General features: G+C 41.3%; 2 protein-coding genes across 2 annotated transcripts; both read right to left on the reverse strand.

The window, feature by feature from the left end:
• Positions 1-329: 329 nt before the first annotated feature.
• LOC131246785 (uncharacterized) lies at positions 330-22,780 on the reverse strand. Its single transcript, XM_058247195.1, has 7 exons — positions 22,602-22,780; positions 22,437-22,477; positions 19,821-19,878; positions 16,499-16,592; positions 12,312-12,396; positions 11,880-11,945; positions 330-796 (listed from the first exon to the last, which is right to left on the reverse strand). Exons 1-7 carry the CDS (start codon positions 22,720-22,722, stop codon positions 677-679), a joined length of 585 nt encoding a protein of 194 aa, XP_058103178.1. The 5' UTR covers positions 22,723-22,780; the 3' UTR covers positions 330-676.
• Positions 22,781-24,765: 1,985 nt separating this feature from the next.
• LOC131246786 (ribonucleoside-diphosphate reductase small chain) lies at positions 24,766-25,931 on the reverse strand. The gene has a single exon (XM_058247196.1). It carries the CDS (start codon positions 25,883-25,885, stop codon positions 24,896-24,898), a length of 990 nt encoding a protein of 329 aa, XP_058103179.1. The 5' UTR covers positions 25,886-25,931; the 3' UTR covers positions 24,766-24,895.
• Positions 25,932-26,847: the final 916 nt, after the last annotated feature.

Here is a 26,847-nt window from a genome sequence, read left to right on the forward strand (position 1 = left end):
CGCATGACCATTAGAAAACAAGGATGATCAGACCGGACCATTGATCGGTTGCACACAACCATGGACGAATCTTCTGGCCAGATGATTTTTAGGGTATGATCCATCCAGTAGGACGCAACAGACCAATGGTCTGGATTACCAAACTATGGGCCCCACTTAACAATTGAAAACCTTTAGTGTGCACATACCTCATGTAGCATAATCATACAATACCTCATTGAGATTTTGGGCAGTGTGGACCTGTCTATCATACATGTTACACGGTTTAATTGATCTATGGAAGGGTTGCAATTTCAAAATGCCTGCTTATCAACCATTATTCTCTGCCAGAGTATCAAACAATTCCCACAATTACATTAATTCCATTTTCCATCGTCTTAGAATCAACACTTCAAAACAACATACAGACCAACATAATATAATGCACGCACATTAGCTGCAGGACATCGATCACCAGCCATGAAAATTCGAGCAGGTCCATTCATTAGGCAAATGAAAGTGTATGAATAAGATGAACAGTTCAAATAAAAACTGCTAATGTCTTATTCGACATACATGTGTGGCCCACCTGGTGTGGGGTAGCCTGATTTATGCACCGAGCTATCGTCATCGTGAGGCCCACCTTTTACACCACTCAGATGTTCTGCAGGAGCGACACATTGGCATGTGTAGAGCATTAGCTTGTGGGGTTGGGAAAAGGTGGGGTTATTCTCCTCCTAACAATCTCCTGGATTTGCTCAGATGTGAAGACTGCAGCATTATTATCAAAATTGGCATTCTCCATCTGCAGGTGAAGCTGTATCAAGAGAAGGTAAAAATTGCAAATATCAGTTCTTTGACACAAAAAGAATTGTTTCCCTTCTCTTTTAGGGTGTGTTTGGCTGCACCAAATTTCATGAAATTCTGCAGCAAATTAGACTGATTAATCATAAAATATCATGATATTTGGTGCAACCAAACGCACCTCAATACAATAATGCTATTCATCAAAAAAGAAACGGGAAGGTTAAATCATTAATCTGAACTGTACATCCAATGGTCCCAACTTGGATTGCCCATGGTTCTACAGAATCACTTTAAATAAGACAATCCTAACCAGCCAATCAGTGGCCTGAAAAACCGATGGTTGCACTGGACAAGGCCAACAATCAAATGGTTAGAATTGTCCATAAATGTGATTTCGGTATGGTGGTCCATGAAGAAAGGAGTCTTACTGAAGTTATGGCCCCTTTTTTTAAAAAAATTTTTTACACACTCACGCTAATGGAATTTCACCACCTATGGGTACTCAAACCCTTGACCGGGAGTTGAAACTCCTGTAGTTATGGCCCTTGATAGAGTGGAATGGCGGAAAATGATTCATGTTGCCAAACCCAATTAGTTGGGATAAGGCTTTAGATGATGATGATGACAGATCAGATGGACAATTCAGATCCATCATTGGATTGTCTATGCGACAGTATGCAAATGCTGCTACATTTCCCATATTTAATATATAATCTATAGCATTATTGGTTAGCTCATTGATTGTAAACAACCTATGTAATAGACTATTAGATATTGCTTGATTGTAATCAACCTATGTAATAGTCTATTCCTTCGAAAGAATTCGCCTAAGGAATGAAACGACAATTGTCAGGCCACCTTCGACCGCATCAGAAGATATCTCATGAATCCTCCAGTTGTAGAGCCACCCACTCTCGGATGACCTCTACCATTGTATATCTCTATAGCAACGAACGATATTGGCTTCGTCCCCGGCCAACACGATGAAACGGGAAGGAACATACGTTGCACCTGTGGGAGTTTTCTGCTCTCATTGCCGGTCCCAAGCCCAGATAAAGGGAGGGTTGTGGCAGGTTGGTAGCCGGAGTCAAACTTATGCCATAATTTCCATCATGAATCTAGACAATATGACATTCCAAACTCATGCTAGGGCATTCCCTTGGTCTAACTGAAGTTATGGCCCTTGATAGAGTGGAATAATGGAATAGGATTCATGTAGCGACCCCAATTAGTTGGGATAAGGCTTGGATGATGATGATGAATCTATAGCATTATTGGGTGCCACCAATGCTCTGCAAAACTACAGCACATTAGTATACTTTCAATATCCCTAATCATGGTTTTAAGAACTGGTGACTTGGGCTGATTCGTCTGGTTTCGAGTTGCGATTCACCTGAGTTGGGGATTAATCATCCCAACTCAAGTTGGGAGTAAATCGTTGGGGTGACTCATGGTGCCAAACCAGATCAGGTCCAATAAGTCAGAGTTGACTCAGACGTGTCCAAGTGTTAAAACCATGCCCATAATTTACAATTTTAAATTAGGAAACATTCAATTAATATGCCTTCACTCATGCTAGCACTCCATACTGGTAGGCCCACCTTTCGGTGATCCATGTTGGTCAGTCAATGGGCGACAATGTGGATGGGTGATTGTCAACACAGCGACAAAGGCCCATGGGGATTGTAGAGCTTTTAAAGTCAATTTTGGAGTCGCCACTAGCCTTTTCCACATACAGCTCAAGTAGGCTGGAACCTTTGTTTTTGGCCCAACAGCCAAGGAAGCGATTCTCTTGAATTTTGGGGACTTGACTCAATATAGCCTATCCACCAAGTGCTTGGGTAAGGACCATGGCTGTGGAATAGATAAGGCGTTAGGCACCCTACACCACCCGCAATATAGCAGTCTCTACTCAAGGAGAATGAGATTCCCTCAATTGGAATTTCAACAAATAGCTTGGTTAGTTCCCAAAAAATGAACAAAAAAGAAGGAAATAGAAAGTTGGAGGGCTAGAAGGAGAATTGAGGAAGAGAGTGGGAGGGATGTGGAGAAGGATCTGTGTCTTGGTCTTCTTCTCCTTGTGAATTTGATAGATTGGTCTCATCTTCAAGTTGGGCTCGAAATTGGCTTAGTGCTCCTCAAAGGTTGTTCAAGGTCCTGCAATGAAGACGGTCTTGCCTCGTTTGCTTCTTTTTGGAGAGATGATGAAGGAAAAAGAACAAGATAAGTCTTCTCCAAACCAAAGGTTTATGGAGCATTAGCTCAACGCTCTGAAAGGAGAGAGCCGTACTCTTTGGCCTTGGCAGAGAAGGGTACTCGCCCTCGACTCCAACTCTCCTTCTCCATTGGATATTGCAAAAAATTTCGTAGTATGGGAGTTTGGATCCTAGAGGAAGTTATAGGACTCGTAATGCTTGAAAAGCAAGGTTCCTTTCTTGTAGCAAGATTCCCGTATTTATAAGGATGGGTGGTAGAGTTGTAATTTGAGAAGAGGTTGGGGGCATTCTAAAGGGTCATGAATGACAAGTGGCAAGCTATGGGTTGTTGATTGGGTGGTTTGAGGGTAATTTATGGAGATTTGTGGGGTAATTGAATTTAGAGAAGGTTCTAGGAGATTTCTAGAGACTTTGGGATTGAGTGGATAGGATTCAAACACTTTGAAACATCTTATGGCTTGGAGAAGGGGTAGTTTTGGCATTTAACTTAGTTAGGGGAGCAGTAATGTAAAAAGACGGTAGCCTGAGGGAAAACTAAAGCTTCTAAGGGTATTTTAGCAAAAGTGGGGTCAACGAGTAAAAGGAATTTGGATCTAGAGTTCTGAATTTCCGTGCAGGGACATGAATGTCATTTTCAGAATTGTTTCCTGCACAGAGTCCAACATGCGCACCTCTCAGTTTTTTTTTATCACAACTAGTGCGCTCAGGTGTCATATTTGGGTGACCTATAGCCTGTTGGAAGGGGAACTTGATGGTCTAACTAATGGTTCTGTTTTGGAGGGGAAATCCTAGGGGTTAAGGAGATGTGGGGACCACAAGTTGGTCAAATTCCTGTTCAGCAACTGTCAACTGGTCTCGCATGTTGTCTGGTATTTTGATCATATAACTTCACGCGTGCATATCGGATTGAGCTGACATTAGGCTCATTGAAAAGGTGATTTGATCCGCTACAAGATGGACATATGGATTGAAAAAATTGGACACTGGAAGACCAAGAATTTTGGTTTGAAAGTAGAAAATGGCTGAAAAAAAGAGTTTAAAAAAAAAAAAAAAATCCATGTCCAAGAAAATCACACAAAATAAAAAGGTATGGACCCCAAACCTAGGCTAGGCTGGGTCCCACACCTCCTGAAATCCTTCATGGTTCTTTTGCTTGGATTTGAGTGGGTTTTGGGTTGAATCCGGGCTTAGGTTATGCGCGGGCTTCGGCTTTGGTTTGGAGATGAATATTTAGAGAAATTCTCTACTTTCATCTCAAACAATGCAAGACCTTTATGATAGATGGTTTGTTTAGCCTAAACACCGTCAAGTGCGGGGTCTATAGTGATGCTGCACAAAACTCCCCCTTTGAACAACCCTAGCCATCCAATAACCGGCGTCCATGTGGATAGTTAAAAAGAAATATAGCCAATGTGAAATGGTGAAAAGTCCATAAAAAGGGATGGCTGGGATTGAAAGATGGAGGATACTTTTGGTCAACTGTACATCCATAGTGACGTCCGGCAGGCTCCACAACCAAGATAATTTTAGAACTCAATTACTCGACTGAAAGCTTGGCTGAGTCAACCAGACAAGATTTCAAGCTGAGTAACTAGGAAACTCTCTCGTCCATGTGACTCAGTCTTGGATCATCAGGCGACAAGACTCGTTGAGTAGACATGCTGACTCAGTTGACTCAATTGGATTCGAGATAACTCAAGCCCCGGCGCAACACTCAGTCCAAAATCTTAATTTTATTATAACATAGTGATGCGGACACAGGTGCATTTAAGGTGTACCAACGAAGAAAGCGCCAACCACAAGTGCCGTCCTTGTGGATAGGCGAATATTGAGGAGCTGAAGACCTTTCACATGTGATTGGACATATAGAAGACCCCACTTAGGGAAGACACATGTGAAGGAAGATTGGAGAAAGAAGACCGAGCGCCCAAACTTTCCCATATTTATGTTATTTGCACGTTTTTTGACTTAGTTAGGGGTCTTTTAGTAATCTTATATCTTTATTTGCTTATCCTAGGGGTATTTTAGTAATTTTATGTCTTTATTTGCTTATTTAAGTGAGGTAAAGCCCTAAACACGAATTTCAACTAGTGATTAATGAAAAGCAAACCCTTTGGTTGCCTCCTTCCTCTCTTCTCTCTAATGGTGCTTCTTCTCTCCCCTTGATCTTCTTCTTCTAATTTCTTCTTGTGCCCCTCCAACTTCCTCAAGGTAATAACTTTCTTTCTTCTATTTTTCAGTTTTGGCTAATTCCTCTTCGATCAAAATCTTGAGAACCGATCTAAACCCTAAATCCCCAAATTCTCAAATCCCTAATCCGAGAAACTTCTTAGTTTTTCGGACTAGTGATCTTCATTGATCGATTGGGTGTGACCATGCAAGATCGGGAGGTCTCATCCCTCGCCGGATCCAACCTAAGTAGTAATTGAATTCCATACTCCATGGTTGTAGTGATGGCCCGCTCCATTGCATGTTTCCTTTATGATTTTCTCAGTTATGATGATTACTGTTAGAATTTTAGATCATTTATTCCTTTTATTTCCGCTGTTTAATTATCTCCATGAGCATGCATCATAATTAGGGCTGTCCTGCGTCAAATTTGGTATTAGAGCCAAGGCTTGCATGGTTTTTGTCTAGATCGAGTTATCAAATTAGGGTTTTGATTTTTAGGTTTAACTTAGGAAAGTTTCAAGTTTAGAAAGTTTTCAATTTTAGAAACTTTCCAATTTTAGAAAGTTCCTAATCTGGAAAATTTTCAGATTTGAGTTGTTTCCTGTTTCAACGTAATTGTGTCAGTTCATAGTAGTTTTGCATTCATCGCATTCATCTTGAAAGTCATAACACCTAGTAGTCTAGTTAGGTAGAGTTTGGTTCAAGTCTTCATTGTATGCCCACGAGAAGAGGTAGAGGTTTCAGACTTCAACCTACCATGAATAACGAGCAGTTATCTGAGCAACTTGCTCAATTAATACAAAAGATAACCGCCCTAGAAGCGGGTCAAAGGCGTGAGTTTGCCCGCCTTGAGAACCAAATTACCACTACCATGACTAAGGTGGAGTAACTAGAGGCGTCCCAAAAGGAAAACCCTGCTATAGGGGAAGATGCGCACTCCCAAGTGGAAGGAATCATTGAAGAACGTGCTGCCACACGTGGTGGTAGTGAGGATAGAGATCGTGGTAACGGTCGTGGTGTGGTGCGAGAGGCACGAGCCACATGTGGTCATCAAAACCGTTATGATCCAGATGAGCATGCGATGAAGAGTGTGTTAGTTGAGGCCCCGAGTTTTGATGGACGCTTGGATCCGAAGGCATTCCTTAACTGAGTTGCTGACATGGACCACTACTTTGAGTGGTATGGCATGTCAGAAAACCGTCAAATGCGGTTTGCTAAGATGAAGCTTGTGGGTCAAGCCAAGCTCTTCTGGACCAACACCGAGCGTAGGATAGAGAGAGTTGGTAGAGCCCCTATCACACATTGGTATGAGATGAAAGAAAAGTTGAAGGAGAAGTACCTTCCTCTCTCATACCGTCAGAAGCTCCTTGACCAATGGTAATCCTTACGCCAAGGGTCAATGCCTGCCGCTGACTACATCGCTAAATTTGAAGAATATGTGATGCGATGTGATATCCGAGAAGACCCTCTAGTAACGCTCTCGCGTTTTAAGACGGGCCTTTGTGCGGATCTTCAGCGCGAGCTTATTACTCGGCCCTTAACGGACTTAGATGAAGCATATCAAGTCGTGCAGGAGTTAGAGCAGTATCTGAAGGCTCCTGTCTTTCGTCGTTTCGAGTCCCGAGACTCCAATGCTAGATCTAGTTCCCAAGGAACTAGACCTAATATTGGTAATCAACCTAGGGCAGAGGCGACCATTCCGCCTAGGCCTAGGGAGGACAAGGGCAAAGGGGTTCTTGGTGCCGGTCCTAGTAACATGAGCCAAGTGAGGTGCTATGAGTGTGGCAACCTTGGCCACATGTCTAATCAGTATCCTACGAAGAGCCGTGGGAGAGCCTTAGTTATATGCGAGTCCCACGAGGGTGGAGATGACCAGGGTGATTATGAAGTTGAAGAGTATCACCCTGAAGGAGGACTTACTGATGAAGAAGTGGATGGAGAAGCAACGCTTGCAGTAGTCAGGCGTGTGTTAGCTCAGTCTAGAAGTAGTGCTGACTGGCGTCGAAGCACTATCTTCTACACTATTGCCAAGTGTGGTGAAAAGAATTGTAAGGTGATAGTGGACAGTGGAAGTTGTCAGAATGTGATTTCCACTAGCACCTTAGATCGCTTAAAACTGAAATCCACACCTCATCCAGACCCGTATAAAGTTTCTTGGGTTGACAAGACATCCCTACCTGTCACCCAGCAATGTCTAGTCCCCATCGAGTTTGGGTCATAAAAAGAGTCCCTGTGGTGTGATGTTTTACCTATGGATGTGGGACATGTTATCCTAGGTAGACCGTGGCTATTCAATAATGATGTCACGATCTTTGGCCGTTCGAATGCGTGTACTTTTATGTATAATGGTAAAAAGATCAAACTTAATCCCATGCCACCTGAGAATACACTAGGGAAGAAAAAGGATGAGAAGGCAAGTGAGCCTAGAGAAATGGGGAAATCCAAACCTAAGTCTTTACATATAATCAGCGCAAGAGAGTTTGAAAAAGAGGCTAAGGAGGATTCTATGGTGTATGCCCTTGTGGCTAGAGAAATTACACCTGAGGTTCCATCAGAGTTGCCCCGTAAGGTGACCTCGGTCTTGAAGGAATACAGTGATGTAATTCCTGAAGACTTACCGAATGAGTTGCCACCTATGATGGACATACAGTATGCCATTGATCTTGTCCCAGGGTCTACTCTACCGAACCTTCCTCACTACAGGATAAACCCTGCAGCGCATGCAGAGTTGAAGAAGCAAATTGATGAGCTTCTGCAAAAGGGTTTCATCCAAGAGAGTATGAGCCCATGTGCCGTGCCTGCATTGTTGACGCCAAAGAAAGACGGCACGTGGCGCATGTGTGTGGACAGCCGTGCTATAAACAAAATTACTGTCAAGTATAGGTTCCCTATACCTAGACTTGATGATATGCTTGACATGATGGCCAGGTCTACTATATTCTCTAAGATAGACCTCAAGAGTGGATATCACCAAATTCGTATACGCCCAGGAGATGAGTGGAAGACGGCGTTTAAGACGAAAGATGGGCTATATGAGTGGTTGGTCATGCCATTCGGCTTGACTAACGCACCCAGTACTTTCATGCGGGTGATGACACAAACTTTGAGGCCGTTCATGGAAAAATTCCTAGTGGTGTACTTTGACGATATTCTTATTTATAGTACCACTAAGGAATCACACCTTGAACATTTAAAGAAGGTCTGTAGTGTCCTTAGGAAGGAAAAGTTGTACGCTAATCTTAAGAAATGTGCATTCATGTCTAACCAAGTTGTGTTCTTAGGATTTATAGTATCATTTGAAGGGATGCGGGCAGACCCTGAAAAAGTCAGGGCCATAGTTGAGTGGCCAGAACCAAGGAACATTCATGAGGTGCGAAGTTTTCACGGCCTAGCAACTTTTTATCGTCGGTTCATTAGGGGTTTTAGCACGATCATGGCTGTCATTACCGAGTGCATGAAAAAGGGAGAGTTCATGTGGTCTAAAGCCGCCGTCAAGGCTTTTAAAGAAATTAAGGGCAAGTTGGTGGAAGCTCCTATCATGCATCTACCTGACTTTTCTAAAGTCTTTGTAGTAGCGTGCGATGCGTCTGGTGTCGGTATAGGTGGAGTGTTGAGTCAAGAAGGACACCCAGTGGCCTATTTCAGTGAAAAACTGAATGAGGCCAAACAAAAATACTCCACTTACGACAAAGAATTTTATGCGGTAGTGCAATCCCTGAGACATTGGCGACACTACCTCCTACCGCAAGAATTCGTTTTGTTTTCTGACCATGAGGCTTTGAGATATTTGCATTCTCAGAAGAAACTCAACCCAAGGCATGCCAAGTGGGTAGCATTTCTTCAGGAATATTCGTTTGTTTTGAAACACAAGGCCGGGGTTGAAAACAAACCAGCGGATGCCCTTAGTAGGAGAGTGGCGTTGCTCAACTCCTTGAGTGTAGAGGTAGTCGGATTTGAGCAACTGAAAGATGAATACCCCATATGTCCTGATTTTGGGGGTACTTACGCGTCGCTCTCTAGTGACCAGCATATTATGGGTGAATATGTTCTTAAAGATGGCTTTCTTTTCAAGGGAGACAGACTTTGTATTCCCCGTATGTCCCTTCGTGAATTCCTCATCTGGGAGCTTCATTCAGCAGGGATAGCTGGCCAGTTTGGTTGTGATAAGACCATTGCCCTCGTGGAAGATCGTTTATATTGGCGCCTCACGCGAGACGTAGCCAAAGTTTTAGGGCGGTGTCGAATGTCAGCTAGCAAAGCAAAGAAAGCAAAATACCGGGCTGTACACGCCATTGCCAGTGCCACATGCTCCGTGGCAGGACATTAGTATGGACTTCGTGCTCGGGCTTCCCAAGACTATAAAAAAGCACGATTCCGTTTTTGTCGTTGTGGACCGTTTTTCTAAAATGGCACATTTCCTCCCATGTTCGAAGACGTCAGATGCGTCTCATGTTGCTCGTATCTTTTTTGATGGTGTGGTGCGTCTCCATGGGTTACCTAAAACCATAGTGTCTGATCGTGATGTTCGATTTACTAGCTATTTTTGGAAGACACTGTGGCACATTATGGGAACTCGTTTGCAATTTTCTACTGCTTACTACCCACAAACAGATGGTCAAACTGAAGTGGTAAACCGTAGCCTTGGAAATCTTCTACGTTGTCTAGTGGGTGAACATGTTAAGACTTGGGACCTAATTTTACCAACTGCTAATTTTACCAACTGCTGAACTTGCTTATAATGAGTCAGTTAATAGATCTACAGGGTTGAGTCCTTTTGAAATTGTAAGTGGTTATAAACCTAGAATGCTCATAGATCTCTTACCTATGTCTGTTACCTAAAGGTCTTCTGAGTCAGCCGATGCATTCGCACGCCATATTCATGATTTGCATACACATATTAGACAGCGGTTAAATAAGAGCAATGATGATTATAAAGTTTCAACTGATTCTCATCGTAGAGTGCAAGAATTTCAAGAAGGAGACTATGTAATGGTGCAAATAAGGCCAGAGCGATTCTCTCAAGGATCAGCAAAGAAATTACAAGCGCGTAGTGCTGGACCATTCAAGATATTACAAAAGGTTGGGTCCAATGCGTATCGGGTTGACCTTCCATCTGAAATGAGCATTAATCCAACTTTTAATGTGGAAGATCTAGTCCGTGCCTATACTCCCATTGTTGATACATCGTCCCTTTCATGGCCTTTTTCTGAGTTTGCTACCCAACACCTTCCACCCCCTCCTCCACCCATTACCCATAAAGAAGCAATTGAGGAAATCTTGGATGACGAGATAGTATCCACGAGAGATGGGGGTTTCCAAAGGTATCTTGTCAGGTGGAAAAACAAACCATCGTCTGAATCTACGTGGCTGTCGGGCGACGCATTGCAGGGTATTGATCCAGATCTACTTGAGCGCTACAAAAGTTTCAACTCGTCGGGGTCGAGTTTTTCTCACCCGAGGGGAATTGATGCGGACACAGGTGCATTCAAGGTGTACCAACGAAGAAAGCGCCAACCACAAGTGCCGTCCTTGTGGATAGGCGAATATTGAGGAGCTGAAGACCTTTCACATGTGATTGGACATATAGAAGACCCCACTTAGGGAAGACACATGTGAAGGAAGATTGGAGAAAGAAGACCGAGCGCCCAAACTTTCCCATATTTATGTTATTTGCACGTTTTTTGACTTAGTTAGGGATCTTTTAGTAATCTTACATCTTTATTTGCTTATCCTAGGGGTATTTTAGTAATTTTATGTCTTTATTTGCTTATTTAAGTGGGGTAAAGCCCTAAACACGAATTTCAACTAGTGATTAATGAAAAGCAAACCCTTTGGTTGCCTCCTTCCTCTCTTCTCTCTAATGGTGCTTCTTCTCTCCCCTTGATCTTCTTCTTCTAATTTCTTCTTGTGCCCCTCCAACTTCCTCAAGGTAATAACTTTCTTTCTTCTATTTTTCAGTTTTGGCTAATTCCTCTTCGATCAAAATCTTGAGAACCGATCTAAACCCTAAATCCCCAAATTCTCAAATCCCTAATCCGAGAAACTTCTTGGTTTTTCGGACTAGTGATCTTCATTTATCGATTGGGTGTGACCATGCAAGATCGGGAGGTCTCATCCCTCGCCGGATCCAACCTAAGTAGTAATTGAATTCCATACTCCATGGTTGTAGTGATGGCCCGCTCCATTGCATGTTTCCTTTATGATTTTCTCAATTATGATGATTACTGTTAGAATTTTAGATCATTTATTCCTTTTATTTCCGCTGTTTAATTATCTCCATGAGCATGCATCATAATTAGGGCTGTCCTGCGTCACATAGAGTGGTAGATATTGAACTCACCTCCATCACTGTAGCAAACACCCATAAGTATGACAACCATACCACTGATTGTGCAACTTTTGCTACTTTAGATTCTTTAAAAATCAATGACTATTTTTACATACTGAGTGGATTCAAGTGAAGACAGGATCGAGTCTTCAAGTTGTCCTCACCGAGCCGGAGAATGAGTCAAGTTTTTGGGTTTTTGAAATATGACCTGGATCATTGGAAGATGGGTCCCACATATAGGAAGTCTTGGCCTGAATGAAAATTTGGGTAGTTCAAGCCGAGCATTATATAATGCCTCCTCTCCTCTAAATAATATTATCACTAATCAGACATGTTAATATGAATGCGTTGAAGAGTGTACAGGCTTCGTCACTTACCGATTCGAGGATCGCGGACTGGTCATCGGGGTGAAATTTACGCATATACTTCAGCATCTCGAGTTGCTGCAAAACACCCAGATAGATTCCATTCATACTCTGAATAAGTACAAACTAGACACTACACATGGCATGAATGCACGGCAACACAGACCGTCCAAATTGCAACTCCCATAGTGGATGAATTCCTACAAAAAACACATTGACAAGACAACCATCTCAATTCACCCACTGAATTTGGACAAATGACCATTTTCTTTTCAGCCATCCCCTTGATGGCCACTATTTGGATGGTTAGGATAGTCCAAACAGTGTAATTCCCCAGCTGTTCTCCATCACAAACAGTTCGGATTGACATGATACATGCTACATGCACAGCAGATGAGTTGCAGCAAATGCACATCGCAGTCCAGGCACAAGTAAAAGTCTTACCTGCTCTTGCAGTGTCTGCTGAGCATGCATTTTTTCTGCAAATTCATCGGGCTCAAGTTCAGCTTCATCACAGGCGACCTCTTCCCTGTCATTGTTTGGCAATATCAATCACCAATTAGAATCCACCCAAAAAACTAGTTTTAATTCATTTTGCACGTGTGCGCACACACGCACACATACATGCATGCATATATACATACATTGCAGCTAGAGAAACTGTGCATGAGAAAATCCCATCAGTCATCTCTGCTAGTGGTTTTTCACATGTTCTCCATCACCTCTTTCATTCTTTGGAGAGTTTCTGACAGTATTTGCATGTTCAAATATTCTTTGAGCGCCACCATTTGCAGATCTTAATACATCTTTGTTACTAATTTGTTTTGATGATTGATGAATGTTAATCAATCCTCGATTAATTGGGAAAAGGCTTAGATAATTATGATAATTGACAAATGTTAACATAGTGTTTTGCTAAACCCAGTTAGACCTCATGTGACAAGACATGCCGAACTCCAAGTGTGTGGGACATCCAAGTGGTGCATCAGGCAGGACCTGCTGTGTGGATAACCTGGCCCGAAAAATAGGTTGGTCAACTCATTAGGAGGGCTACACATGTATCAAAACAATGAATGGTTTAAAATTTTGCCAATGATCTGCATTCAATGTAAATGTGCGGACAGGCTCGATCTGTTTGGGCCAGTCCAACTACATCCAGTGATCAATATAACGATGTTATCAAATATTATCAGTATCGCATATGCAACGCAAAATCTCAAACTATTCACAAAAGTCCCATGTATCGACAATAATATCATCGATACATGCCAATATATTGCATTATTTCATTCAGTGTTGGAAGTATTGGTATCACTGCAAGTTTCGCTGGTCGGAGATACGGAAACAATATCGATATCGCCGATAATATTGCTGATAAGTGGAAATGCAGGAAAACATGGGGAAATTGTTGGAGTTTTTCAATGAAACTCCAGGAAATGCTAAAATACACATATTTGTATATCTAGGAATAAAAAAAATTTACAAAAGAATGCATACGTAATAGGTTTCCATTTATGGGAGCCTAAAAGCATGTGTTGTCATAAGAAATGAGTTCAACCATCCCATCTATCCATCCAACCATCCAACCTTCATCCAAACATCCATCGATATTTCAGTTTTTTTTTTTTTTTTGAAAGATGAGAATTTTATTGAAAAAGCAAACAACACAAGGACAAAGAGAGAGAGAGAGAGAGAGGGAGAGAGAGAGAGAGAGAGAGAGAGAGAGAGAGAGAGAGAAACAAAAAACACAGAAAACAAAAATAAAAACAAAAGAGAATCAAAAACTAAAAGAAAGCTGCCCCGCGGCAGCCAAACCCAAAGAACAAAATTATAGAATATTGACAACATACAATATTTCACCAAGAAATTATCGACAGCTAGAAATGAAACAAAAGACTGTGGTCTCAATATTGACCATGTTGAGATAACGATAATATCACGATATTATCAATATTATCGTCGACAATTTGAACACCGTATACAATTTTTTGGTGATATCGATACATTGATGATATTATCGAAATATCGCCGATACACTAGCGATACAAGCAACACTTGGAATTTACACAATAAAAGATATCGGTGATACAATGGCAATATTGGTACATTGGGGATACAAGCGACACCTAGAATTTACATAATAAAAAATATTGGCAATATCGATACATTGGCGACACTTGGTGATGTGTTGCCGATACCTGAAATTTTTGATACTACTGGTATTATTGGTATCGCTACCAGTGTTATTGGCATCGCCGAGCTGGAGATAAGGATAATATTGGGGATACTTCGAACAATGATTCAATGATTCAACTAATATCACAATGTTTGTGATATTTTGCCAACATATCGTCAACATTTGTGAGATTTTGAATGAAACCATTTTCCTAAAGTTTCCTTAATTTTCCCACAGGCTGTGATACGTTATACAAAACATGAGATATTTCCCCATGTTTTTCATGATATTTTTGTATCCCAAGGGTGCCACTAGTGTTCGAAATATCGATATCGCGTTACGTATCGCATTCTTGGGATACATGGGGAAACATTGGGAAATTGGTTGAATTTTTTCGATGGAACTTCGGTGATTGTTAAAAAATACATCAATATACACTTATAAATCAAAACATTACAAAAAACAAATACACATAATAGGTTTTCTTTGTATAGGGTCCTAATTTATGCGTTGTCTGACTGAATTGATGCAAGTATATTCGATGTCTATTCATATAATTTATAAATGTAAGAAGACGTGTGGAAACACAAGCAATACATTCAAAAGCAAAAGAAGAATCACTAGATTAGGTTACAAACATTTTTAATGTGATGTTTAAACACAAAAATTGCAAACGATTTGTGAGAAATTGAAATTTTTTTATTCTTTTTCAAATTTTCACAACTCGGCCCATCTCCTCCAAATATCGAAATCGAAGTTCCCAATCCATGATTTTTCATGGAGAACATGAAAAATCATGAATTTGTAACAATTTGACACTAATTTAACATGAATTATAGAAAATAAGGAAATCGAAGTTTGAAAATGCTCACTAGATCAAACATGTGGGATATATCGCACTACTTGTGCGTTTCATATCGCACTGGTGGGATACAAGATATATCGTGGGATATATCGGCCGATATCGTCGATATTTAAAACAATGGGTGCCACACAGTGCGATGCTGATAATTCGAACACTGGCTACATCATATGTGCAAACCATGAAACATGCATGGGCCAAGTGCAAACATGACATTAGAATGACCTCACTGAACCTCAACCTTCCTGGGATGTGATGTCGACCACATGCGACATCTGACAATGTTTCCAGCAAGGTGGAGGACTTTACATCTATTGTAGAGGAATGAATTATATCGACGCGTGATTCCATCCATACATGTGAGGTGCATGATTACGTGATCCAGGTCGTTGATTTAATGGACCCCACCATGGATAGAAGTCGCGGCCCATCATAACCTGAGAGATTTGGCCTACAAGTAGACGGTTAATAAAAACAAACAACGACCATTCACTTTAGAAGAAATAGGCAAAGATCAAAGAGGGTCAAGATCTTCAATCTACCAAATCTTCAAGCCATTCCCTATCCATAAGGGCCATTAGTTCATTGGTCTCAATCACCTGCAGATGTGCTCTCGCATTTAAAGATTTTTGCACAACCCTAGAGCCAATAATTTCCTCATTACCAGATATTTGGAGTCCACATATCAATTATGCTGGTAAGTTGCATTGGTTTCATTTAGGGCTGGCAATGGGCTAGGATAGGGCCAGGCCAAGGTTGGCCCTAGCCCGCCCCTAGAGCCCTAGACCTAGCCCACCCTGGCCCTGGCCCTAAGCCAGCCCTCACCCTAGAGAGCTAGGCTAAACTAGGGTTGGGCTAGGGCCGGCCCTATAAGTTAAAGATAAATCACACGTATGCTATGTGTACAATTGTGTACAATTGGTAAGTGTGTGTTAATGAACTGTCATGTTCTTCAAGAGAATCAAAGTTTTTCTACGGCACACCTATGTCAAAAAAGATCATTCATCAACCAAGTGTATGCCCCACCCAATTGTCCATCATATTCATGGACTTAAATAAATGCATCAATACATTGTTCCCATTTAAAGTGGGGTTTACAATTAGGCAGTTTATAAGTGCTTGTGTATCATCCATCACACTCTACTAGAGTATCGAAGTTCTTCTTTTTACTATATGGAACTCAATAGTCCACATTATTAATACCCGTGTACTATGTAGTATACACTAGGGAAATGGGCCCAAGCCATGCCGGGCTATTCATCATTGGCCCTGACCCAGCCCTCGGGCCAAGTTTAGCGGCCCTAGCCCTAGCCCTTCAAGGCCGAGTCACCCAGGTTGGGTCAAGTAGCCCGGCCCATTGCCACCCTTACTTTCATTTGGTATAATTGGAGCCAATTGAAGACACACTATATGAGCACACAGACAAGAAGAGCTTACAAGTAGGCCTTAGCAAGCTCTTATCACTTGAAATAAATGCATAAGCTCTATCAAGTGAATGTGTTCCTCCGATGATTATTTGAGTGCACAGACAACATCAAAACAAAGTCTAGCCTAAATGCTAAGATAATGCAAGGAATTTGAGGGAGAACTTACTTTGCGACAAACCCATAAAACTGAATCATCAAGTCCCGGTCATTCTCATAAACCATATTTACTTTTCCCAAGCACGCAATCCCAAACCTCGGATCTGCATTAGGAAGAATCCAATCAATCTTACAAACCTATACCACTTAACGTGTGTTTACATATAAATGACAAACATATCATATCACAATTGGTAACTGAGTCCAAATTCATAGCATGCTAATCCAAATACACCATTTGTTCGAACTTCAAAGAATAAATAAAATTAGGATTAATTTTTGCTTACTAAAATCTTAATAGCAATCATCATCATCTAAGCCGTATCCCAACTAATTGGGGTCTGCTACACGAACCCTATTCTACCATTCCACTCTATCAAGGGCCATACTGGAATATTAATATCACTTTCAACAAATGAGTGGTCTTTAATTTGCTAAAGGAAGCTAGTTGTTCTATTTAGTGACTGGAAAAGTACTAGATTTCATAACTCATCTCATCATTTGGAGTATCGAATATTCTAAAATGTATAGGAGGACAGGAATTTTTATATTTTTGTGGGATAATGGAAAAAAAAAAAGTTATTTAGGGAGTGAAAGAGGAAAAACACCACGAGGGAAATAGAAGAGCCAATTGCAAGGGATCATTCCTCCTTCGCAAGTCTATTGGCCCGGCCACCTATTAGCATATGATGCCGAAAGGGTAATCAAAGCTAAGATTTCAGTTTCGAGTCTCAAACTTCAAGTTTGGAGGAGTTTCAAATTTCTGGGTGTGGGAGTAAAGGTTATAGGGGAATAGGGAATATGAGTAACTTGAAGCACAAGTTAGGGTTACAGACTATCGGTTTAAAGAACTAAATGGGTTTTGACTAAGAAATAGAAATTAGGTTTATAAAACTAAAGGAATTGGAACCGTGATTGGATGAGGATGTATGCAAGTGAACCAAAAGAAAATAAAGATAAAGAAAAAAGGAAAGGGGATAACTACAGGTGGATACATTACACACAACCTGGATTTGAAGAAGACGTTGCACCTTCTTTCAAGTCTTGGAGACATTAAAACAATAAAAATGACCATGTTTACTTTTTTGAAAATTATCTCTGAAACTGAACTACATGGCTGGTATTTGAAGGCATGAATGGCTGGCAATTGAAGTTGTAGAAAACTTAATTTCTAAACAAGTCTATGACAAGTGTCTAATGAAAACTTTCCTTTTGTAAGCTATTGACTAATTACTAACAACTTTAACTAATCAAAAACCAACATTAACTAGACAATTTGACTGGACTTGACAGGAGGACTTGACTGTATTGATTTTTTTGGTCAACAGTGCCAAAATAGTAAAACGGACAATGAAAACTGTAACTGTAGGATCAGCGATTAGCCTTCTGAATATAGGTTCTTCAGGTTCTCCTATTTTGCTCAGCCAACTACTCGAGCGTGACCTTTCATGTGTATGCGTGCTTTGTGCTGAGTGGTTGGCTGGGCGACACCCCGACATGACCTTACTTTGTTTGCTCACCCTTTGGGTCATGCATACAATAGTTGGGCTAGGGGTCAATATTGGGTGAGACCATATTGGCATATGGTGTCAATATCAGCCTCTACCATGGCCAGTTCAAAGAGCCAGGTCAAGAGTAAGGTTGATGTCTGGTGGGCAGCCAATCGTAAACCTTTTGCCAGTCTACTATTTAAGAGCCAACCCCAAATTATTGGGAGAAAGGCTAAGATGTTGTTGTTGTTGATGATGATGATGAGCTATTATTTGAGCCATTTCAAAAGAAAGGAATGATAGATCTTTTTTAATAATAAAATTGAATCAGCGGTCCAAGTGATTGGTCGAGTTAGACATCTTGTCAGCTGATTAGTTTTGGTCTTCAAGGAATTTTAAGTCTAAGTAATGATATATTTCTCGGTGATTGGTTGGCATTAATGTCACGGATGGTTACTTTTTGGCTGTAACCATTAGCCTTTGGGAATTTCTTTTAATAAAATTGATTTGCTGAGGAAAAAAAAAACTTATTTAAACAAACTATCAAAATCATTGTCTATCTATTCATACACATAGTTATATTTGTATATAGCCTTTTACAAGTCCTACTTCAGATAAAGAAATCAATAATAAAGCCTACTGGCCATTACAACACATTCCTAAAATATCTCCAACCTGCAATAATAGAAAATAAAACAAGGAATTGAATGTGCAATCTTTATATATCAAGCATATGAAGCAAGGATACGAGGAACATGGTTGCCGCAGTGCCTGGTACAGGAATGAGCATTCAATATGCAACTTCCTATAATGTGTGGTAAGCTAGGGGTATGGGTCGCTCCAGTATATACAAGTATATACGGTATAGTTTTATACATGCTTTGCTGCTGTAATTCATATATGAAACGATGAATATTACTATTGTACGTCCCGCATGCATAATATTTTGTGTTATGTATCGTGTTGCATAAATCAAAGTATTAATCACAATGTTATGAATATAGATTCACAACCTGACATTACAAGTTAATCTACACTAGGAGTATAGAATCATAATTTCGAACCGGTAGAATTTGTGATCCAGATCACAATGACTCATAATTCTGATTGCCAGATTCAGAACATAAAATATAGGGGGTTGCAGTTTAGGTAACTTTGGCATGGAGCCCTCCCAATGGACGTACAGTTTAAAAAACAATATGGTCTGTATATAGCCCAAAAAAGACCAAACTGCTTATATACAAAGACAACTATAGCTTTTGATTGGATGACAGATCTTGGCCTGATCTTCCATAAACCAACAGTGTGGTCCACTGGTGGACGTTGATGGATGTTCCAACGGTCCTGCATCAAAGCCCATCCAAAATGAATCCCATCATATCAATGATCTGAATCACCAAAAGGAGATATAATTCTCTCTAAAAGTATGACATCAAAGAAATCAGAGGATGAGTGATTCAATTGAAGTACAATTATTTTATGACTAGGATTTTCTTTTTCTTTTTTCTTTTTCCTTTATCTTTTTTGTTATTTTTTTAAATTTTTTTGGTGTATGAATTTTCTCAAGAGCAGTAAAAGAATACATCATAGAAAAATAAAGAACTAGAAGCTTAAGAGAGGAAAAGAAGTTCCAATGCAATGTGACACTCCATCCTTGGAAAGAGTGCCTCATTTGCTTGTTTGAATCATTGTATAACTAGGATTTTCATTCGTTGTGGAACCAAAGGCGGCCAAACCACTATGTGTCGTGAGAAAGAAGGAATAAACAAAACAAATAGGAATGGGCAATTAACTGGTGTGGGTCAGTAAATGAAAACTTCCATAAGCTCGTAGATAACCTACCAACTCCCATTTCCAAAAGTATTTCTTCTTGGATTGCAGTGGTTACAGCAACTGCTTCCTGCACAAAACAAAACCAAATCACTCAAATAAAAGAACTCAGCATCAAATAATCACAATAGCTACAAGAAAGAATGATAAGTTAACACAACAGCCATTGCCTTTATTACATCAGTGTAGTTATAACCAGCTCAACAACAAACCTTTGAAATATTTCTTCCACCAATTGACTTCCTTTTCTACTTATCACAGTCAACAGCTAGGAAATTAAGAAGACTGACATGCTTAGGATTTTGTATGAACTCGGTCGCACAGAGTGGAATTCACCGGGAACCCAAAACCAACTCATTTGAATCCGTCTTGACTAGTCGTGCTCAGCCACAGAATGCACGTGTGTTGAGGGGGTAACTTGGTTCATTGTCAAGTGAAACTGAGTCAACTCATTTTGGATGAGTTTTGATTATCTGATATTGACATGACATGATAGCAATACCAGAGAGCATTGTTTGTAAACCAGGAACTCAGACTCAGCTCGGTCAACCAACGAGTTTAGACTCAGATGAGTTGACCAGGTAACTCAGATGGGTCTTGTAAATTTTGACAAGGTCTAACATATCTTAACTTTATGCCATTGTTGGCAGCGGTTCGAACCCTAATCGTCAAGTTATATGAAACTATCACATGAACCAGTTAAAAAGGGTGAGGATCAGCTGGTTGAGAAAAAAAATGGGCCATTCCCCAAATCTGCAGCATTGGTCGTTCAAAGGTTGTATATGTTTTTAGAGAGAAGGTCAATGTAGTAAAATGGTCAGTGTGGTGCATGTCTCTTTGAGTATCCAAACAGTACATATGGCATATGTGCATTAGATTTAAACTATCCATCAAGTGGGCCCTACTCTGAAGTAGCCATAACTCAAAAGTCACACTAATTGGGCAATCCTATCTAATCAACGGCGTACCAATAAACACCGAAAAGTGACAATAAAAAAACAATTCACATTCAATAGAAGATATGTCCATTGATTGGAAGACCATAATTGTTATTTTAATTAGGGTAAGAAAAAGTTGCAATCTTACAAAGGAGGGGAAGATTATGATTTAGAAAGGAGGAGAAATTAAAATATTGTGATTTATAAATAAATAGGTGTAAAATCCAATTGACTATGTTAAATAAAGAATTGAAAATAAAAATGAAATGTCAAGAACATTTTAAAAAGGAAGGAAAACACGTTCACACCATTGACTGGTTTTGATTTTAGCAATTTTTTACATAGATTAACTCAGACCGATTTTTTGCAACCCAGTAGACTGGCCGAGTCAAAGCAAAAGTTGGCTGAGTTGCCAAGAACTTGGATGAGTTTTGTGATCCATAGAGCGAATTGGCTAGGCTTTTGGCCTATCCGAGTAAACTCAGCCGAGTTCCTAGTTGACTTACCAAGTTTTCAAACAATGCTGGAGAATATATTATTAACACTTTTAGGAATGGTTTAGCCCATCCTATTGTATTAAGTTTTTTCTTTGTTAAAATCTTGACAAAATTTTCATTGCATCAATGTGTCCGATGAGATACCCGATTCTTTGTTGAAGACTTCAAGCCTACTCATCAATCCATTTCCAAGTTGAAGGCTTGATGAACCCAAAGTCAGTTACTATCCAAATATTGGAGAAATCAAACACTTCTTGCATCATAATTGGAAGCCCACTTGCCTCTCTGCTAGTAGTCCTCATATGTGTCAACGCTCCCTCAAACATATCCTTAATCATGTCAAAATATATTCTTGAAACTCCTTTCTTTCCTAACATCCACCAAATTAACTCTCTAGGGACTCTATGGTATGCTTTCTCTAAGTCAATAAAAATTGTGTGAATATCCTTCCTCGTCTCCCTATATGTATCCATCAATTCTATAAGTGGGAAAATAGCTTCAATGGTAGATCTCTCAGGCATGAAACCAAACTAATTATCTGATACATTTGTCACATGCCTTAGTCTTTGCTCAACATGCAATGGTGATGTTGGAAATATCCGATCACAGCAATTGGATTTGCTATCAATGTATCATGTGGACAGCACTGCATAGAATTTCTGTAACTTATAGCCATAATAACCAAGGATTGACAACTTGTCCAAGCTGAATGTGATCGTCCAAATTGACTTGGACTTGATTGAGTTCAATCCGGTTCGAAACCATGAGTATGCATTGGACATATGGGTGACTGGGCCCATCAACCCTCAACTCAGCCGAGTCGCGATTCGACTCAGGACCGACAGGTCAGTCACCGATACTAACACTTCTCCTAGACTAATTATCACAATTAGTTGAAATTGCGCATCCAAACAGAGCATCCCAAATGAATTCAATCAGACACTACTTTTTTCGTAATCCACAGAGAAACTTTCAAGCGCTCCAAATCCGAATCAAGATTGGATGAATAACACTCGTTAAAAGTGATTCAATCTAACAGCATAGAAACCGAATTTATACTAAACAGATATGTTCGCAATTCAAATTGGTTATGCATCCAAACACGGGTTAAAGATCATACGAGGTAGAAATGTAATTTCTATTGAAAAGAAAGGGTAATAATGAGGCAGTACAAGCGTAGGGGGGATTTTCACCTGTTTATCCCTGACAGCATCTGCTATTCTTTTCTTCACATCTGAATTGTATTTAAAAAATTAAAAAATTTTAAAAAAAAAAAAAAAAAAAGCAAAGAAAATGATGCATGATTGAGAGAGAGAGAGAGGGATTGTGATGGATGGCTGAGATTGAGTGGGGCCCACCTGGTTGGGAGGTGAGGTACGAGAATCGGTTGAAGAGGTAAATCAGCTGTTCTTTGGAGAGTATTCCTGTGGTCTGCAGCTGCCGCGTAGGAGCTCCCATGCTCACTGTAGAGGCAGACATGATCCTGGACGAGGGTTGCGCAGGATAAGGACTGGGGGAACTGCAGAAGCAAATCCGTTTCTTTTGTAAAATTCAGCTTTTGGTGGAAGACTCCTTTGATAGTTTACCGCCATTTTAAAAAAGGTTGAAAGTCCATTGAATTGTTGTACGAGGATCCAGACCGTAGAAACCATTGGACTAATTGTGGATTCAATGTCACCCAAAAATTATAGGGAGAATGTGATCGTAACCATCTAAGTTCGTGCTTGTAATTTGGACCACTAACTATTCTAATTGTAACCATCCATTCTATTGACATTACTTAGATGGTTAGGATTTCTTGGTCAATGTGATTTATACATAAGCTCGAATCTCATTGTTCCCACAACATGGATGGTATGGATAGCAAGAAATGAGTTCCACGTGTAAGGAGGTGAGTCACCACCATTTTCAAAACGGTGGTGAACTGTCACAGCAGTCTCGGAGGTTTGGTAAGCGGATTGCCTGTGACCCCGGGCACAGAGATATTACTGCGTCCGGGGCTGTGTGGAGCCCACAGAGATGTCCGGCAGATCCAAAACTCATGTGCGCTGCACCTCACGAAACCGTGGGGATTGAACTCCTGGAGTGATAGAAGCTTTGTATGAGGATGATATTTGTGCCTACTGTTTATCTGAGAATTAATAACCCTGTGAACGGTTTGGATGGCATATAAACATCACCAGGAATGTTTCAACGGTGGACGTTTCCATTCCCTCTTTTTCGTTTGGTGTGGCCCACCTGAGTTTTAGATCTGCCTGATTTTTAGATTTCTACCCTATGGTATTCTTTCAAAACAGATGGACGGAGTGAATTTGTCACGGACATCTCTGTAGGCCCGACACAGTCCCGGGCACAGGTATATCTCTCTGCCGAGGGTCACAGGCAAAATCCACTTCCAGTAAATTCCACACGCGTCCTCTCGTCCATCGAAGGCAACGTAAATCTCCGTCAGGCCCACCATGATGTATGTGACATCCAATCCGTTCATCGCCCGAGTCAGACCAGTTTAGTAAAAAAACTCGGAAACGGTGCCAATCCAAAACTCAAGTGAGCCACACCATAGCCAAACGTGGTAATAAAGACATCCACCGTTCAAATCATCCAAATGGCCACTGATGTTTATATGACATCCAACCCGTTCATAAGGTGAGTACCCGGAGGATGAAGTGAAAAACCAAATAAAGGCTCAATCCAATACCTTGGTGGGTCCCAGGAGGGTTTCAATAGTGCGCGTCCTATCCCACTGTTCCCTTTGGTGTGTCCCACTTGAGTTTTGGATGGGCCTCATTTCCGAGATCAGGCCTTACAAGAGTCTGTGAAAAATGATGAACAGAGTGGATTTCATGAAAACATCGCGATGGGCCCACACGTTTTGATGCCGTGCCCTCCCTGCCTTGCTATAACAGGGCGAATATGTGTATTTTTGGGCACGAGATCTTCCGTAGACGCACAACTGTTTGCTGATTTGGTTGGATTAAGGTGTGAATGTTGGACAGCATTTTTTAACCGTCCGCTTTCTTTTAATTCACATCGATCAGTCAGATGGCCCATACACGGCAGGACCCACCAGATGAACGCTCTGGATCTTATAAACATGACATGTGTCCCATGGAACCGTCAATGGGCACAAATTGGTTGACTAAGATTGTACAATAATCACATTGCAGGCATAGACAAATTCCTGCAAGTGGAACTATGATTCAATTATCATGACCATTGATCTGGTGGGCCTCCCCAAATATGGACCATGCCTACAATTTCTAAGATTAGAAGGATCCTAGCCAGCAATATTAGGGACTTTATCAGTCGAATGAGTACAATTGTTGCATTTCCCCTCCTTGATCTCTAGGGCATTCTATTTAAAGAGACTTTCGAGTCATGATTAGGGCCTAGAAAACAAATGGTCTAGATCACTAAACCATGACCACTTAAAAAGCTAGCCGATATTTAGGACAGTTCATAGTCATGGCAGGGGCCGACTTATGCACGGCTCAGATCTCCCAACAAAAAAAACGACCCAAATTAAAAATCCATGATGGGTTGCATGTTAATCCAAACCTTCAATACAATCCCTTGTAAAACTATTATATTTCTTCGTACTATTCTCCTTAAAAAGCAATAAAAATTAAACAAATGCAAGATCCACCGCACATCAGAAATCTTCATCCATCTTGAAAACGTGGGCCCCACCATCCCCATTCAAGCTGGACATAACAGATGCCTTTTGATACTCACCCACCCTCTTCTCAAAGAAATTCGTCTTCCCCTGCAATGAGATCAGCTCCATCCAATCGAACGGATTGGATGCATTGTACATCTTCCCACATCCCAACGCTCCAAGAAGACGATCGGCAACGAACTCGATGTACTGGGCCATCAGTGGGCCATTCATCCCAACAAGCGCACATGGAAGAGCATCACATACAAACTCCCTCTCGATATCGACGGCATCTGATACAATGCTCTTCACCCTCTCCTCACTGAGCTTGTGATTCAAGATCCCGTACAGCAAGCAAGCGAAATCGCAGTGCAGACCTTCATCGCGCGAGATCAGCTCGTTGGAGAATGTGAGACCTGGCATCAGACCGCGTTTCTTCAACCAGAAGATGGCGCAGAAGCTCCCGGAGAAGAAGATCCCCTCCACACAGGCGAAGGCGATCAGACGTTCGGCAAAAGATTCCGAGCCGTCGATCCACCTCAACGCCCAATCGGCCTTCTTCGCAACGCAGGGGATGGTCTCGATCGCACGGAAGAGGCGAGCCTTTTCGGTGGAGTCCTTGATGTAGGACTCCAGAAGGAGGCTGTACATCTCGGAGTGGATGTTCTCGATTGCGATCTGGAAGCCGTAGAAAGCGCGGGCCTCTGCGACCTGGACCTCCTTCATGAAGCGGCCGGCGAGGTTTTCGAGAACGATTCCGTCAGAGGCGGCGAAGAAGGCGAGGATGTGGGTGATGAAGTGCTTCTCGTCGGCAGAGAGGGTGGCCCAGTGGACGATATCTTGGGAGAGGTCCACCTCTTCGGCGGTCCAGAACGAGGCTTCGGCCTTTTTGTACATTTCCCAGATTTGGGGGTATCGGATCGGGAACATGCAGAAGCGATCGGGATTAGAGGCGAGAAGGGGCTCTTCGGGGATCGACGGCATTGCGGGGATTGGAGATGTGGGCCTTTGATTTTTTGTTGGGAATGGAGAGAGATGTGGGCCTTTGATTTTTTGTTGGGAATGGAGAGAGAGAGAGAGAGAGATGGAAGGAATGGTGGGTTTGGGTGAGAATTTTATAAGGAGGAGAGGAGAACGAGATTTGGTGGGGAGTTTTTGAATATTTTGAATGAGGCGGGGAATTTGAATTTCTATTTTTGTAAATTTGAAATGGGGGCTGGAATGTGTAGAAATTGGAGGGAAGGGAATGGACGCAGATGGTCGTTTTTGCATGGGTTTTGACGACAATAGGGAATGGACGCAGATGGTCGTTTTTGAATTTCTAGGGTTTCAATGTTTCCCTGGAGCTGTAGAGACCCGATGGATCCGACCCGACTTTGGTAGGGTTGGCAATGGGCCGGGCTGAGCTAGGCCAAAGGCTAGCCCAACACTTAAACCAAGGCCTGATCCGAGCCAAAACCCAGCATGGGTCTTAGAGTAGCATGCTCAAGACCGACTGACCGGGGAAACTGGTTGAGTTCAAGTCCATTTTGGACCAAATTACAAAACCAAAGATGAACCAGGTTTGATCGGGTTCAGCGTCGTCAGGTCTGGGTTGGGTCCAATTAACTTTAATAATAGTATTGTATATCATATAGTATATTAATTATTCTCACGGCTAGGGTGAGGTTTGTTAAGCCACATGCATGTGAGGTAGGTCATTAACACCATGATTATGTCAATGTGGACCACATTTGAGCAATTTAATCCATCCATTTAGGTAACCAACCATGTCAATGCCCTTTATTTTATGTGTCAGCTCCAACATCAAGGTCCAAAATTTCGATGGGCATCCTAAGCCAATTAAATTTGGATCGGGGTAGCAAGCCCCCCACTAGGTCAACCCTGGTTCAGGGAATTATTGGACTTAGACCCAAACCCTACCAGTAACATTTTTTGGGCTCATG

The sequence above is a fragment of the Magnolia sinica genome, chromosome 5, assembly GCF_029962835.1.
Source record: "Magnolia sinica isolate HGM2019 chromosome 5, MsV1, whole genome shotgun sequence".
NCBI classification, from domain to species: Eukaryota; Viridiplantae; Streptophyta; class Magnoliopsida; order Magnoliales; family Magnoliaceae; genus Magnolia; species Magnolia sinica.